General features: G+C 39.2%; 1 protein-coding gene across 1 annotated transcript in view; it reads left to right on the top strand.

Moving 5' to 3' along the window:
• The window catches only part of Dnah14 (dynein axonemal heavy chain 14), a 199,822-nt gene that overhangs the window by 80,081 nt on the left and 101,412 nt on the right, over positions 1–18,329 (top strand). Inside the window, 7 exon segments of the mRNA XM_048358265.1 lie at positions 908–984; positions 2,170–2,341; positions 6,243–6,332; positions 7,347–7,481; positions 9,255–9,470; positions 15,479–15,566; positions 17,207–17,415. Coding sequence (XP_048214222.1) covers positions 908–984; positions 2,170–2,341; positions 6,243–6,332; positions 7,347–7,481; positions 9,255–9,470; positions 15,479–15,566; positions 17,207–17,415 — 987 coding nt within the window.

Below are 18,329 nucleotides of genomic sequence, written 5' to 3'. Positions count from 1 at the left end.
AGGTACGCAATAGATGAGTGGACAAAGAAAACACAATTCTTAGATACTACGGACACTACACAGCCATAAAACAAGGAGATCATGTTGTTTTCAGGAAAATAGAAGGAGTCAGAGAACATTATGTTAAGTGAGATAAGCCAAGTTCAAAAGGCTAAATATCAAATTTACACTTATTTGTAGGAGCAGGATCTAAAAGGCATTCATATTCATGAGCATGTACGTTTACAAATACACATGGATGTGTAGATAGGACATGATTTTTAACCATGGGACTGTTAGGAGGAAGAGGGTGAGGAGAGATGGAAAAAGAAAGATGGAGGGTAAATAATTTCAAAGTGCTTTGCAGCCGTGTATGAAGTGGCATGAGGGGTCACAGTGAAAGCTGTTGATCAGTAGGGGGTTAGGAAGCATGAAAAGAGAATGCAATAGAGATAGTTATTTAAATGCACACCTGAAATACCATGGAAAAACCACTTGTGCAATTAGCACACACACAAGAATGACAGGAAAGTAAAATGCCCTGTTGGAGGGTGTCAGCAAGAGTGTGTGGGCAAATGGAGAGTTAATGAGGATGAATATGGGGAAAGAAGAGGTGAGTTTGATGGGATACGTTGTGAGCATGTATGGAAATATTACTTCTACTACTAACGTAAGCTGATTGTTGAAAACTATCTGAAGAGAGCTGGAGAGACACGGATGGAGAGAGACTTAGAGGAGTTCCAGTGAGGGTGGGCAGGACGAGAGCACTACCTGGAGCAGAACCCAGGCGTCCCGGGATCACCTTGCTCTTTCCCATCATAGCACAGATGGCCAGTAATTCATATTCTTGTGCAGTTACTTTCAAGTTGTTTTACTTTTCCTACACAACCTTTAAAAACACAGATTTTTTAAAATTTTTGTTTTATAGGATCATTATGATTTTGGCATGAGATCGTTGAAGACAGTTTTAATAATGGCAGAAAAGAAGAAGCGGGAATATAAGTGGTCAGTTGAAATTTGAATTTAGCATTCCGTCCGAGGGAGTCAGAAAAAAAAAATAATCTGTAGAATTTTATATAATGAAGTCGATTTAAAATAGGAGTTTAGTCAAAGGGAATACCAAATTTGAGAGACACAGGGTAAAAAAAGAGAAATAACTACAAAAGCAATACTTGCAAAACTGTTTGGTGTAAGTGAACTGAATATCTGGGGGGGGGGAGGGAAAGGGGCGAGGGAGGGGGGCATGAGGGACAAGGCAACAAACAGCACAAGAAATGTATCCAATGCCCAACGTATGATACTGTAACCTCTCTGTACATCAGTTTGATAATAAAAATTTGAGAAAAAATAAATAAATAAATAAATAAAATGTAAAAAAAAAAAAAAAGAAAGAAAGAAAGAAAGGTAGATTATTTTGGCCAGTCCTGGGGCTTGGACTCAGGGTCTGAGCACTGTCCCTGGCTTCTTTTTGCTCAAGGCTAGCACTCTGCCACTTGAGCCACAGCACCACTACTGGCTGTTTTCTGTATATGTGGTGCTGGGGAATTGAACCCAGGGCCTCATGTATACGAGGCAAGCACTCTTGCCACTAGGCCATATCCCCAGCCCCTTGAGTGAATATTTGTAATGCCATGCACTTGCTTCTCCTTTGTAACTATGGCTTTGACACAACAATCTTTGCAAAGCAGACACAGCTACCTGAAGCTAATGAAACAGAAATCAGATGCATAGCCCATTCTGTTGAGGTGACAGCCAGCAGTCACTATAAACAGTTGGCAGAAGAAGCATAGGCAGACAGCAGTGTGTCACTGTCCCGTCGGCTTGCTCAGCACCTCCTGATGGTGACAGTCACGTCACTCATGTCTTCACAGGAACAGTCATATAACTTGATTCTGGCGATTGCTCTCAGCGGCAAGCCCAGTTTTCATCCTCCTAGACACTCTTAATAAATCAGAGGGTTACTTTGCTCTGTATTAGCCTAAATTCATTTTTTTTATTTGATCCTAAAATCTCAGTGATATTGTGCTCATCCCTGAATTAGTGATTAAGGATTGGAGACCTGGAGCAGAGGACCTGAGTAATCCCAACACACGGCATGGCCGCTGGCCAGTGAGGGAGGGGGAAAGGGCGTTCAGATAGAACGCCAACTTGCTGACCGTTCTTCCTACTGGTTTTCTTCAACCATTAAAGGGATAGCTGCAATAATCATTGTGAAGCAGATGAAGCTTTAATCATTATCAAGGCCATCCAAGAAGCCAGCCTATCAAAATTTCTTCCTGAAGATGTCCCACTTTTTGAAAAGATTATAGGAGATATTTTTCCTGAAGTGAAAGTTTCAAAAGAAAATCAACTTGCCTTGGAGGTAATAAGACCTTTAAAACTAATTACTTTGTTTTTTTTGAGAGTATGGGAAGAGCTTGGATTTATTTATTTATTTTTTGTATTCAAATTTTTATTATCAAACTGATGTACAGAGAGGTTACAGTTTCATACGTAAAACTAATTACTTTGATACAGAATACAAATTAGGTTAAACACTAAATATGGCTTAAAAATTCTAGAGTTATTCCTGAGATGCTCTATTTATATAGCAGATGTAGGAATGAAAATACTTTGATTTATTTCTGCACTAGTCTTCATTATTTCTTTCCTTCTACTAATTTGAGGTTTGGTTTGTTCTTGTTTTCCTATTTCTTAATGTATAGCAGGTTGTGTATATGAGATCTTTGTACTTTTTCGATTTAGGTGCTTATTCCTATAAACTTCCTTCTGAGAATTGCTTTTTCTGTTTTCTTGGAGGTTTTGCTGTGTTGCTGTGGTTATCATCTATCTTAAGAAATTTTATAATTTTCAGCTTCTTCATTAACACATTGTTTCTTCAGGACTATCTTGTTTAATTTCGTGTATTTGTTTAGTAACAAAATTCTTATCAATTTCCAGTTTTCTACCATTGTGATCAGAAATGATGCTGAAATGATTTCAGTTGTTAAAATGCTGTGGAGACTACTTTATGGCCAACTCTATAGTCTATTGAAGTTTTCCCTGTGCTATTGAAGAGAATGTGCACTTTGCAGCTATGCGATGGAATGTTCTCTTATTATTATTGGTGATGGTGATTTTAGCTTTTTTTTGGTGGGGGGGGCAGTCCTGGGGCTTGGACTCAGGGCCTGAGCACTGTCCCTGGCTTCTTTTTGCTGAAGGCTAGCACTCTTACCACTTGAGCCACAGTACCACAGTGGCCACAGTGCCACTTCCAGCTTTTTCTTTATATGTGGTGCTGAGAATCGAACCCAGGGCTTCATGCATGCTAGACAAGAACCCTACCACTAGGCCATATTCCCAGCCCCTGGTGTTTTTGTTGGTTGGTTGGTTTTAGATTTTTGAGGCAGTGTCTCACTATGCAGCTCAGGCTGGCCCCACACCAGCAATCTGACTCACCTTAGCCTCCTGAGTGCTGTGCTTATAGGTGTGTGCTTAATTTTTTCATTTTTTCTTTTGTAAAAGGAAATTATAACCCAGGAGTTTACTGTGCTCCTAAATGTATGGTATTTCAATATTATGTGTACTATCGATATTAGTTGAGATTTTATATTTTGTTATTAATTTTGGTAATAGACTATGCTCTTTAGTTCATATGTTTGTCCTTTTAGATTTATTAAAGTTCTGTGTGTCACCTAAGGAATGGTTGTTTTTTACAAAAGCTTCAGATACTGCCAAAAGTAGTATGTGTTCTGTGCTGATGAATATAGACATTGATATACATAGACTATTCTTTGTTTCTCAGAGTTTTCATATCTGCCTAGTCTTATTGATCCATCAGTTTCTGAGGGAGGATTAGTGAGATCTAACTCATTGATAAAGCTACTTCCTTGTACTTTTGTTATTGTAACTTAAAGAACTTGGAAGTTGTAAGTTATGCACATGCTTATATATCTTCTTTCTTTTTCATCAGCATACTATAGCCCTCTTGGGCCCAAAAGCTATTTCTATTTAGTCAGACATTAAGATTGTCAGCTAACAAGTTTTTTGGTGTTTTGTGTTTTTTTTTAACTTGTTTTGCAGTGCTGGGAATCAAGCCTGTGTGTAAGTGGTTGTGAGTATCATTACTCATGCACTGTTTTATTTCCAGCCCTCTTAGTTAACAGGAATCATGTACTGTTCCATCCTTTTTTTCCACCTGACTGGATTTCTGGGCTTTCCTGACCCTGCTCTGTCCAGACACCAGCCTAACAGAGCTCAGTGGTGTTAACAGTATTCACCTGTGTTTGGGGTTTTGTAGATTTTCCTTGTTCCTTATTTTAATAAAAATGCAAATTTATTTTTCTGTTTTGCTTTGCGAGGCTTCCAAGACAAATACAGTGGGTATTGATTCTCAACTAACTACCAAAATCTTTTGATTTTGATTTATATTTACATTTTGAGGACTTTTGCTTTAATGGGGAAAAAATGGAAATGGCAAGTTTCATTTTCTGCCTGTGAGCGTCTTTTTGTATCTCCCAGAAAGAGCCCATAGACTCCCTTCTCCTTTATCTAGTCATAACTTTTAGGTACCCCTGGTATTACATTTTTACATGTGCGTGCGTGTGTGTGTGTGTGTGTGTGTGTGTGTGTGTGTGTGTGTGTGTGTGTTTTAAATCAGGGCCTGGGAGCTATCCCTGAGCTCAAGGCTAGCACTCTACCACTTGAGCCACAGCTTCACTTCTGGCTTTCTGTTGATTAATTGGAGATAAGAATCCCATAAAAATCTTTCCTACCCTGACTGGCTTCAAACCATGATCCTCAGATCTCAACCTCCTAGGCAGCTAAGGTGACAAGTGTGAGACACTGGAGCCTGCCCTGTTTTCAGATTGAATCTGAAGAGATGCAGTCTTCAGTGCTGCTGTTTTGATGGCTGCAGAGTGAGCAGCTATGTATAGCATGCCACATGGAGCTCGATCTGATTAAGTACGCATCCTGTAAGCATGCTGCTGACACTGCTCATTGGAAAAAAGAGAACGAGTCATGTGTAAGAGGCAACTATGCCTGGTCCTACTTGTTCATATGTTTATCTCCAACAAACCTGAAATGTGCACATATTACCTACAGCAACCAAAAAATTGACTGAGAAGTACTTACAGAAACCACATCAAGTAATGAAGACTATGTACAGGTCACAATCCAATTGGCTCCAAGGAACATCATACATAGATTTTATTTTAAAACCTTCCAACGTATGATATTTAAAAAAAAAAAAAACCTAGCTGAGAGGGATTGGCTTGTCTCAATGTCTTTGGCTGTCCAGATTAAGCTGTTATTCTTACTTGCTTATATCCTGGCAGGCACCAAGGTTGGTATTATTAACTAGACAAAATTCATAGCTTCTTTGTCTAAAACTACTCCTAGTCTGGGTGTTTAGTGGACAGTCTAATAAACTCTAGAGTTTCTTCTTTTAAAAATCCTCCCAGCTGACTGCCAACCTGCATTAGTCTTGCCATGAGAGCTGCCTCTTTTCCTAATATCTGCCAAGTGTCTCTTCAACTCTTGCAGCTGCTTCATTCTGTCTCATTGTAGGGATGCAAGGAATGAAGAATGGACTAGGGGATGCCAGAGAAAAGAAAGGATAATCCTTGCTTTGTGTAGATATAGTTACCATTTACTCCTTTGCTAGAAAATTAAGAAGCCTTTCAAGCTGCAGGACACTCCTTGAATATTTTACTGTATAACTAGATCATGTTTTTGAACTTAGCAGTTTTGTTTGCTAGCGTAGAACGTTGTTAACATTGAAATATTAAAATACTCATTATAGCATTGAAAAGCTACTTTAATGGCATAGGGTAATGTGATAGTGGTACTCTGACAATAGTTGGTTCCTAAAAACAGTATGGAGCCAGGGTTCTGAAGCTGAGAGAGAGTTTGTGAATTTGCTACCAGAAGTCTATGAATATAAACTTTTGTATGGAGAGTAATAATTTTCATTATTCCAGAGATACAGGTCAATGAACTAAAAAACTAAGAATTGTATATGTCTTGCAAGCACATGGCCCTGAGTTCTAATTCCAGTACCATAAACAAGGAAATGCCATCTTAGAGTGCCATAAATGGTACCTAGGTAGAGGTTTTGAAGGATTAAATTTAAAGGGTTTGAACTAAAGGTGCAGCTCAGTGGCAGAATGCTTGGCAAGCTTGTGCATAGCCCTGGGTTTGATCCCCAGATAGCCAGCCCTTCTCCAAAAAGATGAAAGGATTAACTTACAAGGCACTTACCATACTTTATTTCCTTTTAGAAAGCTATATATATATCAACGGAAATATTAGGCTTTCAACATTGGCCACCTCAAAAAGAGAAGATCATACAGTTTTATTTTCAACTACAGGTATGGATAGAATTTCACGCTGACAATTCTTTGCCTGAGTGTAAGGTGTGGGAGCAGAGAAAAGGTAGCGGAAATAGAGTCCAAAATGTCTGTTCTAGTGTTCTGTAATACCATGTGCCTATGCATTGCAGGGTGTATACACGTACAAATTAGTTTCAAGAGTTAAAGACATAACCAGCATCCCCTGACTAGGCTGGAGCAGTGACCTCACAATCTGAAATTTCCTCAGCATCAATTCAGCACCACTAGTGGCTCTTCAGGGATCCCAGATGTGTGGTGGTCAGTGTGCTAGAAACTAGCCTTTGGGCTCAGGTCTAGCCCAGTCTTCCTGCCTTCACTGTGAGACCACTAACTACATCAACCTTTGAGAGGAATCAAGCCTTACATGGAGCAGTAGCCTATGCAGCAGATACATGCCATCCTTTCCTTTGCCCAAGTTTGCAGTGTCTTGATGGTGAGCATGCCCCGATGCCGCGTGCAATGTCGTATACATAAAGCAGTCATGGCAGTCTGGGCAGGGAAGGCTCAATTAGCCAATTGATTCTGTGTAATCTCACCAAAGACCAGGCCCTCATCACGGGCCCAGGAGTCTATTTGTGTGTTTGGTAGCTGTCATTTATTTTCACACTTCACAACCCCCCAGTCTTAAGTTTTCCAAGTGGCAGGCCGTATAGCTAGATCATTGGCACAGCCCGAGGGACAGACCCCTGCCCTTGTCAGAGGGAATGGATCTTCTGGTTTGAGGCTATACAGTGAGAGGAATCAGGGTTGAGTTTGCTGAGCATTTGGTAAGCCAGACCCACACAGAGAAGAAATCTTTATGAATCAAAAGTTACAGGGCAGCTGGACACAGTGGCTCACACCTGTTCTCCCAGCTCTTGGTGGTGACTGGGAGGATGGTGGCTCAACATCAACCCCAATGATTTGAAGGAAGATGGAGGATATAAAAAGAGATATATTGGTACATCAATTGTTAAGACAACTTATGAGTGAATAACTCTATATTTCTTTTAGGCTTGTGTGGGTGTGATGCTAGTGGGTCCAACAGGCGGAGGAAAGACAACAGCCAGAAAAATTTTAGAAAAGGCACTAGTGTTGTTACCAATTATAGACACCTTAGCAATTACAGAGAGGCGATCTATTTCAAAGGTACGTATTCTAGTAAACAATTTCTCGACTTGTTTGTATGGTATTTTATACTTCAATTAACATTTTATGTTCTATTTCACTAAGTATTTTTATTGACTTATTTCTCATTTTTAGTTTTATGTATGTGTGTATATATGTTCATGTGTACATTCATATGTGTGTATATTTGTAATGAGCATATTCAGGATGCAGGCATAATTTCAGGGACTAGAGTTGTTTGGGTCATCCTCTTTAGTTCACAACTTCTCATTAGTTTTGTCAAGATGTTTTTATTTTAGTTTAATTTAGCTTTTTATTTTTATCTGGTCTTTTTCCTCTTTATCATAGGAATGCTCTTTAGTGCTTTTACTGTGTGTTCTTAGATAAGTGTGTATGCTTCTGGATGGCAAAGTATAACTTTACCACATACTGCCAGGTCAAATTCACACACACACACACACACACTTACTTGCTGGGATCCAGTGACTCAAACCTATAATTCTAGCTACTCTGAAGGATCTAGTTCCAAGCCAGCCTTGAAGAGCCAAATCCAAGAGATTCTTATCTCCATTTAACCAGCAGGAAACCAGAAGTGGTGCACATGGCTCAAGTGATAAAGAGCACCAGCCTTAAGGAAAAAAGCTAAGAAAGAATGTGAGGCCCTGAATCCAAGCCCCAGTACCAGAACATGAAAGAAAGAAATTTACACAATATTGCTCTTGTAAACACTTGTGTATGAATTTTTAAGGTTCTCTGGATTGAACTCAGGGCCTCACCACTTGAGCCATGCCCTTGTCCTTTTTGTTTTTTACTTTTGAAATAGGATCTTGATACTTTTGCCTGAGCTGGCCTCGAACTCATAATCTTCCTGCCTCCGCCTCCCTGGAAGTTGGGATTATACATATACCCCACACCTGGCTTACAAGCAGCAGTCTCAAAGAGCATAGAGTCCAGTGACATTGACTGAGGTCACCGTGGTGTGCAGTCTTCACCAGGCTGCACTTTGAAAACCTTCTCATGACTGCATGATGACAACCAACTCCTCTTCCATGAAGGAATCACTTGCTAGTCTTTTCTCCCCCCACTCTCTGACAAACACCAATTGCCTTTCCATTTCTATGGATTTCCTACTCTGGGCATTTTATATAGAAGGAATTGTATATTCTGTGGGCCCTCTTTTCTAGCATATGCTGTTGGGGTTTATCCTGGGTACAGCATGTATTAGTACTTCATCTCATTTTAGTTCAGAACAATTGTAATAATCGTTTATCCAATTGTTTTGTTAAGCAATTGTTTGTTAAGCAATTCATCGTACATAGATACTTCTTTCTACCTCTTAGCTATGCCAAATATTGCTATTACAAACATTTGTATATGAGCTTGGGAGTAGAAATGTATTTTCATTGCTCTTGGATATGTATCTATGAGTAGAAATGCTGGGTCATATGGTAAATCTATGTTTAATGTCTGAGGAGTCATCGTAAATGTTCTCCAATTGTTCCCATACTGCTTTCATTACATATTTTAACTGTAAAAATGTTAATGAAATATCATAGCAAGTTGATAACCATTACTACCCATTTAAGAATAACTAATAAAAGCTCTTATTTTAGACTTCAAAAAAGATTGTGTATTAGGGCTAATTTCACAATGTCAGTTTTGCTACCTTTACAGAGAATTTTTTTAATGAAAGGCTTTTGAAAACCCTTTCATATTAACAGTGCAAAAAATTAAATAATTGTATTATAGTTGCTGTCTTACAAATACAGATACTGACGTACACATTTTTCTCAGATTCCAGGAAGAAAAGGAAAAATAGATATTTGTGTTTTAAATCCAAAGTGCATCACTCTTGGTGAGCTATTTGGACAACTGGATCCTAACACTATGAAATGGACTGATGGGTTATTAGCAGCAGCAATTCGAAGTTATGTATATTTGAACAGTGAAAATTACTCAAAAAATGATGATGATCCTGAACTGAAGTCAGAAGTCTCAGGTTTATCTAATGTAAGTTAGTGTGGAATAAGTATCTTCATTTGACTAACAGACCATTGCATATCCAGAGACCAGTATTTTTAAGTATGTTTGGATACCTATTAGTGCACGAGTAAAGTTAAAAGTATTATGAGCAATTTTGTAAAGAAAAAAAAGTTACTAAAAGCAGAACATGCCATTGAGTTTTTAAATGGTCAGTAACACATGAGATGAAGACATTTGCTTCAAAAGGAACACCAATTAAATTAAGTCTGCCTGAAATGTCCAGGCAATCCTGCACCCGCAGTGTATCTTATGAATCAATAAGATAAGCGTGCTTAGTACATAGAACATTGGATATAAAATTCATCAGGGAATAAGTACAAAGGGCAAACAATTTTAAAAGTTTTATTCTTGTTAGTAATAAGATTATTGGCAAATTTCATTAATTACAAATACATTGAAACAAAGAAAAAGTACTGTTTTATTAGCTGAACATTAAAGAATAAGCAGGACAAACATCCTTTGATTACGTTCACATTCTTTTAGTTGGCTTCTCTTGCAAAATATGATTTTAACTTATACAAAAAAATTAAATATAATTAGGAAAAATACAGTGTTTTTTTGAACATCTATGATTGGAACAATACACAATATATTCTTGCATCATTTTACACAGAAACATGGATAGTGTTCAAACTGGATAGACATATATAAGTACTTATAAGTACTTATCATATAAGTACTTACATATAAGTACTTATCATTTCTTTATAGTTGAACATTAAAAACCCTTCATTTTATTTTGAAGATATATATAGTATATTCCTTATTTTTGAAGGTGTATATAGAATGTTCTCCATAAGTGTAGGCACTCCTACTGTGCAACAGAACACAGGACTTTTTGGTTCTATCCAAGTACCTGTCAATCAGGTACCTCTTCAGGACCCTTCTGTTCCTCAGCTTCTGATAAGCACATTCAACTCTCACCTTCAGAGACAGCAGTTTAAATCTGACAAATGAAGAAGATCCTGTGTCACTTCACTAAATGCTTTCTAGTTCACCCATGATGACACACGTGACAAGGACTTCATGCTTCCATGGTAGAATACCAAAAGCCCGCTAGCACAAATGGAGGAGGAAAGAAGGGAGCATGTAAACCAAGATGAAGAAAATGGAGATGGAGATGGAGCAGGTGTTTGAGATGAAGGTCAAGGAGAAGGTCCAGAAACTGAAGGACTATGAGGCTGAGCTCCAGTGACGCCATGAGCAGATGAAAAAGAATTTGGAAGCCCAGCACAAAGAATTAGAGGAAAAACGGCATCAGTTTGAGGAGGAGAAAGCCAACTGGGAAGCTCAGCAACGCATCTTAGAACAACAGAACTCTTCACAAACCTTGGAAAAGAACAAGAAGAAAGGGAAGATCTTTTAAACTCTCCGTTGACCACCAGTTATGTATTAGTTGCCAATATGCCATCTTGGGCATCAGTGTTTGTTGGAGCCGTTTGACCAATTTGCACCAATTTTATCCATAATGATGGATTTAATAGCATGACAAATACTCTTTTTTTGTTGTTGTTCTCAATGGAGATTCTAAGATGCCTTGAATTGTCTAGGGTGTTCTGTACTTAGAAAGTAACAGCTCTAAGTACCTTTCTACATTTTCTTTTTTATTATTATTATTAAACAGATGTCTTCAGTTTAATTCAAGAGAACATTTTACTATTGTACAATCATGTTCTGGCAGTTTTATTGTTTACAGGATACTCCAAAATAAAGGACTCTGGAAGGTTTTCATTGAAGATAAATTGCCATACTATGATGCAGACTATGCTTCTCTATGATAATTATAATACAGAGGTTCCATTCAGTGTAGCCTATACAATAATGTAATTTAGTCTAACACAGTTGACCCTATTTTTGAAACTTTCATTGTTCGAAAATGCATATGGGAAAAAGAACATATATGCTTACAATGCACCTAGAGCTTTTTATAACCATCTTTTGTTTGTTTGTTTTGGATTCTTTACGTATATGTCATTCTCATTCAGTACCCTCTTTAGCCAGAATCTCATTACTGCTTCATTTTTGTAACAACATTTAATTTAGATATTTTCCATATATTGGCCCTGCTAAAATAGAATATAGCATCTTTCATATGGTAGGAACCAATAAGGAAACTTTCCTTTAACTCCCTATTAATATTTGCTTTACTTGTTTGGGTGCTCTAATAGGAGTGTACAGATATTTTGCTGAGTTGATCCCTTTATCATTATGAAATGACTTTCCTTTTCTCTTAACCATTATTGGTTTGCAATCTGTCTTGTATGATATAAGTAGGACTGTCCCGGCTTTCTTTTGTTTTCCATTCATGCAGCAGGATGTCTTATTCTAGCCCTTCTCTTTCAGTCTATGTATACCTTTATAGTACCAAAAATCAGGCCCCCTGAACTCAATGCCAATTCACTCTAATGAGCTCTGGATCTTGGAGAAAAGCAAGTAAAGATTTATTAGTTTTTCTGGCAAAATGAAGATTGCTTGAGCTATTATCTCAGAAACGAACACTATCTTAGCTAGGGGTGGGAGGCATCAGTTTTTATAGAAAAGCCTAGGATGTGAGCTTTTGGCATAAGTGCTGAAACAAGACTTCAAGCCACGTATTGGCCCTGAGCCACTTAATTCCTGGCTTGCTGATGTTAGTCCAGGTGTTCCTTGCTGTTCCAAGTGTTCTCCCACTCGGAAGGCTAAGGAGAAGAGCGTGGTAGTCTTCCCTAGAGCTACCTCACATTGGGAATGGGAAAGAGTGGGAAAGAAAGAAAACACTCTCTTTTTTTAAAACTGGGTAGTTGAAAGCATCCTGGATAGTGACTGAGTTAAAGTTGCACTTGTGAACATTTTTACAAGTCTGATCCTATTAAACTTAGAAGCAAAGTGAGATTCTTATGAGCAATATAAACTTGAATAGTTAAAAAAAATGTTCAACCACTCTGTCTCTTAATTGGAGAATTTAATCCATTTACATTTAAGGCAAATATTGACAGGTAAAATCTTATAGCCATTTTGTAACTTGCTTTCTAGATTTATTAAAATGTCTTCCTCTCCTGTGTGTGTGTGGAGAGAGAGAGAGAGAGAGTGAGAGAGAGAGAGAGAGAGAGAGAGTGTGTAAGTGATTTTTGATCCTTGGCTTATTGTGTTATCACTGCAACAAAATGCCAGAGAAAAGCAACCGAAAGGAGGAAGTGCTTGTTTTGGCTCACCGTTTCAGAGGTTATAGTCCAAATTGCTGGCCTTGCTGCTTTGGAGCCCAGTCATAGTAGGAGCACCTGCTGGGGCAAAACTGCGAACCTCATGGTGCCTGAGAAGTAGGGTGGGGGCTGGAAGAGAGGGAATGATAAGGCTCAAAACATATCCATCAAAGACGCCTCCCAGTGATCTGCTTCTTTCCAACTATTTCCTCATTTCTGGACCCTATTTCCTAACATTTCCACTCCCTCCCAATAGTGCCATCAGCTGGGGACAAGGACAAAGCTTCCAACGCACAAACCTTTGGGATGACGCCCAGATCCCAACTACAATCAATACTCTGTTACAGATATTTTCTTTTGTCTACCATGAGGCTTATAGAGATATTTTTATTGTAAAATGCTATATTGAAATGATATCAAGTTAACATTGATCCTAAATTTAGGATGAAAGATATAAAATACTCGTTTTTAAAATGTCTATACTCGGGCTGGGGATATGGCCTAGTGGCAAGAGTGCTTGCCTCGTATACATGAGGCCCTAGGTTCGATTCCCCAGCACCACATATACAGAAAATGGCCAGAAGTGGCGCTGTGGCTCAAGTGGCAGAGTGCTAGCCTTGAGCAAGAAGAAGCCAGGGACAGTGCTCAGGCCCTGAGTCCAAGCCCCAGGACTGGTCAAAAAAAAAAAAAAAAAAAGAAAGAAAATGTCTATACTCCATTCCTAGGGACATTCTGAATCTTCACTTCCCATATTACATCTTTTTATAGTGCCTATATTTAATCACATTAATGTGGTTTACAGTATTTTTTTATTATTTTGCTTTGTGATTTCATACTTAAGATATCGTTTACACACAATGTTTAAAATGTTCTGAGTTTTGCCTATACCATTACTCATACAAGCAAATTTTATACCTTCTGACTTTATCCTCACTTGATAACATATTAGTTTTAATTTCCATGCTTCCAGGCAACAGGGGTTTCTCTCCATTCTTTCTGCTTAGAGTTGGAGGAGAGTAACTCATTTTATATTCATGAATGCATGTTTTCTTATTTTATTAAAATGAAGCACTGTGGTCTCACCTGGATCCTTGAACCTCTTGTAAAGATAGTTTGGTGCATGAATATCTGGTCAAGTTGCCATCCCTATGAGGAGAGCATTGCTGGAACTTCTCTGAACACACACCTTGCTCCCACCCTATTCTAAGGTTCAGTTACTATTCAGTGGGGAAAACATTCTTATTTAATCCACCACAAATTTGCTACTTTGTATGTGAAAACATAGAAAAAATCCTCTCTCTTTGCCTAAACAGGAATAAAATTCCAGATGAATTAATAATCTAAGTGTAAAATAATGTAAAATTATAAAAACATAGCATTTAGCTGGGTACACGTGCTCAGCACTCAGGAGACTGAGGCATGCCTATCACGCATTCCAGGACAGCCAGGGCGACAGAGCAAAAAAGAAAAGAAAAGAAAACCACATAACATGTAGAGATAGATTTCAGGGTTAGGAAGTCTGTACCTTGACTGGACACACAAAATTATAATTACAAACATAAAAGGGGAGCTGGATATACGGCTCAGGGGTAGAACATTTGCCTCGTTTGCCTGATAAGACAAATACCAATTGCCAATCACATAGGAAAAAAAGTCCAGCCTACCTACTAATAAAAAAATAAGTTACAGTAAGGATAACACATTTTTCCATCAGATTCTCAGAACTTAAGAGTAATGATAGTGAACCTATTTAGTGCTGGGAAGGATGGGAGACATCATCACACCTTGTTTGTGAGAGTGTAATTACCACAAATTTGGGGAAAGAAATCTATAATGGAATTTATTTAAAAATAAAGTATGTGTAGCCTTTGACTCATACTCCACATATAAAATTCTATCTAGAGAAACAGACACACTGGAGCACAGTAAATTCAGTCCAAGGATAGTAATGGCAGATGTGGAACAGGAATCTAGTTGGAAATACTCCAAGGCTTGATCAGCATCTGGGGAGAGTTGGGGATTATTTGCACCTGACTCTGTGTTGTTGTGCAGGGGCTGAAGCCTGAGCAGTCACAGTGGTCTCTCCTCAGAGCCCACTCTGTCCTTTGCAACTCAAGTGCTTGGTTTTCTCCCACTATGCTGGTGTTGAAGAAACTAGTGCCAGTCAGCTAATGCCGTGTCACTCAACTCCGTTGGGGAAATTGATGCTAAGTTTCCCCACTTCTCCACCAATTGAAACTTAAACTGTATGCATAGACAAGAAGTTCTCAGAGATAGATGTGAGAACAACTTGCATCAGAATCACCTGGGTTACATATTGAAAACATGTTTTGTCAGAATCTCCAAAGATTAACTCCTAGAATGTGCTGTTTAACAATTTCCAAAGGAGCTACTGGAGCAGCCTACTGGGGGAGCTCCAACCATTGATTTTCTCCCCCACCTAGGCTCTAAAGCTTAAGAATTCATATGAAAGCAGGTCTACGAAAATATGCACTAAAATGTCAGCGGTGGTTGTCCATAGGTGATGGAAATATAGAGACCTTTTGCTTTCTTTGTACTTAGCTATGTTGTTTGAATAGCATACAACTAATATATCACATACAGTGAGAAAAAGAAATTGAAATAAGGTAATTTTCCAAAAGTTGCAAGACATACTGGGATAGTAATGTTTTGGTCTCTTCAGCTACAGAGCCTTCTGACTTTTTTTTTAACCATAAAAGCATACTGATTAGCATTCATTGAAGTTGAAAATAATCACAAAGCAAAAATCTAAACATAATTAATTACATATTTTAGGTGTTCCAACTTGATTCCTCTGATACAACAGATACTGATAAGTTTATGAATAATACTAAGAAAAATGTTAAAACTCTAGAAGAGCACAGTAAGTATGATTCAGTAAAGATGATTCATTATTATAGAAAACAAACTTTGAGCCACTATGAGCCTTCTTTATATCTTTAAACGCATTTCTGATTGGTGACATTCTGATCTTACACAACTTTTTTCTTCCTGTATTTATTTTAAATGCGTATAGCATTACTACATACACTATTGCAGTATATATTACGGCTTATCTGCCAAGGCCTACCTTGCCCTTCATTTTACAAATGACTACTAATCTGCCGTAAGAACCAAGTAGATACTAAAGGTGGCAATGCCATGTGGAGCAGCACACAGACACACACACACACACACACACACACACACACACGCACACACGCACACACACACGCAAGCAATGCCTCTGAAGTGGGACTCCAAGCCATCCATCTCAAATGAGTTGCTCACTTGATGGATATATGCCAGACATTTGGCCACCTACCCCAGAGACGGAAGTGTGCATATGATCTGGCCCCTGGTCCTAAAGAGCTAACAGCCTACTGGAGAAGTGCAAGCCATTGTTTTGGCTGGCCCAGACTGAACCACCTATCAACTTTTTCTTCAGCAGCACATTTATGATACAGACTTCAGGCTACCTTCCTGAAGTTTTTTACCTGTCATTTAGAAAAAAAGTGTAATAATTTGCATACTTAGTTTTCTTATGGAGTTTTAGGACAACCTGCATGGCAGGTTTTTCAGCCAGTCAAGCCCATCTTCACACTGACCTCTTTAGGGAGCCTAGCTCTACCCTCCCATTCTCCTGGGATAGGTTAGTATCTTCAGTGGTAACTCTCTTCTGTCCACTTTGTAACCTGTGTATACTCCCCTCTCCTGATGAACAGACTTTCTACAACTGAGTGCGTGGTCTTAAAATTACTATCCTTCCCCAGATTCGTATCTTAACATCACTGTCAGGAGGAAGGGCTTTGGGAAGACTGGGTAACGAGGACGTTGCCTTTGTGGACAGGGATAATGCCCCTGTAGAAGAAGCCCAGGGGAGACATCCTTACTCTCCTGAGAACCCAGAAGCCTGCCCTCACCAGATGCTCACTATGATGGCCCTATGGTCTTAGGTTTCCAGCTCCAGAGCAGAGAGAAGTAAACTTCTGTTGCTTACAAGCTGCCAGTTCTAAGATTTTTTTCCACAGCAGCCCAAATGGAATCAGTACATAAAGAGGCATAAATGAGCTGCGAGGTTGGCTGACGTGGTTCTTCCTTCAAAGGGTGTCTGTTTTCCTTTGCTCTTCACCAGGGAAAACACATCTAAAAATCATTTCTGAGTGAAAAGGAAAGATCCACAAATCATATTATTAAGAAAAAGATAAAAATGAATCTCCATTTTCTCCATTATCCCATTCAATGATCTAAGAATACTTAACCAATGCTCAAGGCCTTGTCAAGTATATATCATGAATCTTTACATTTAATAAATATTAGTGCCTACATGTAAGTATAGCCTCTTTGTATTTGAGCACTCATCCTGTCGTAAGGGCAGAGAACATCTACCGCAGGGCTTTAGATCAATACAGATTAGTGTACACACATCCGTGTTTTCCCAGAACATCAGTTTTCCTCTAAACAGTAAATTTTCAAAAATGCAATAAAGGAAGCCAATAACATTAACAATATTGTTCTCTCCAGAATTTGATTGGCAGTGGGTTGTCTTGGATGGTCCAGTAGACATGTTGTGGGTAGAGAGCCTGAACTCTGTGTTGGATGACACAAGGACACTGTGCCTGGCAAACAGTGAGAGAATCTCACTGACTAGCACAGTGCGTCTGATATTTGAAGTGGACACTCTCTCTAGAGCCAGTCCTGCTACCATAAGCCGGTGTGCGATGGTGTACATGGTGAGTTCTGAACAGTGTATTGCTTAAAATAGTAACTAGCCATTGTCTGCAGCATGTTACTGTTACCTCTGGATCAGTAAAGTGACCCCAGTAATTCAGAAGCTGTGTCCCATAAAGCCTCATGATTCAGGAGAGAGCTGCAGTGTAACAACCACAGTTATTCACTCTACCCCCAGTAGCTGGAGTGTCAGCATGCCCACAGCTCTGAGTGAGCAGGACTTTAAGTTGACAGGCTAGACTGCTGATAGGAATTCTTTTTTCAGGAGAAGGAAGATTGCCTGAGGCCCCTCATTAGTCTATTATTCTCATAACTTAGGAAACACATCACGAAGACAGTAATGAAGGGGTAGAACACACACACAAAGTAAGGATTTGTCTGTGCAAGAAATTATTGCCTGTGGTTACTCTTGGCTCTGATCTTTCTGTCTAAATGTGATGAATAAAACTAAGAGTCTGGGGTTATTGGTGGGTGACCAGAGAGCTGCAACACCTGCACACAATCTCAGCACACGCCCCACAGAGCCACTCAACACACACACACACACACAATCTCAGCACACGCCCCACAGAGCCACTCAACACACAATCTCAGCACACGCCCCACAGAGCCACTCAACACACACACACAATCATCTCAGCACACGCCCCACAGAGCCACTCAACACACACACACACACACACACACACAATCTCAGCACACGCCCCACAGAGCCACTCAACACACACACACACACACAATCTCAACACACACACAATCTCAGCACACGCCCCACGGAGCCACTCAACACACACACACAATCTCAGCACACACACACAATCTCAGCACACGCCCCACAGAGCCACTCAACACACACACACACACACAATCTCAGCACACGCCCCACAGAGCCACTCAACACACACAATCTCAGCAC

The sequence above is a fragment of the Perognathus longimembris genome, chromosome 11 (assembly GCF_023159225.1).
Source record: "Perognathus longimembris pacificus isolate PPM17 chromosome 11, ASM2315922v1, whole genome shotgun sequence".
In the NCBI taxonomy this organism is placed as follows: Eukaryota; Metazoa; Chordata; class Mammalia; order Rodentia; family Heteromyidae; genus Perognathus; species Perognathus longimembris.
This window is presented reverse-complemented; position numbering and strand designations above follow the sequence as displayed.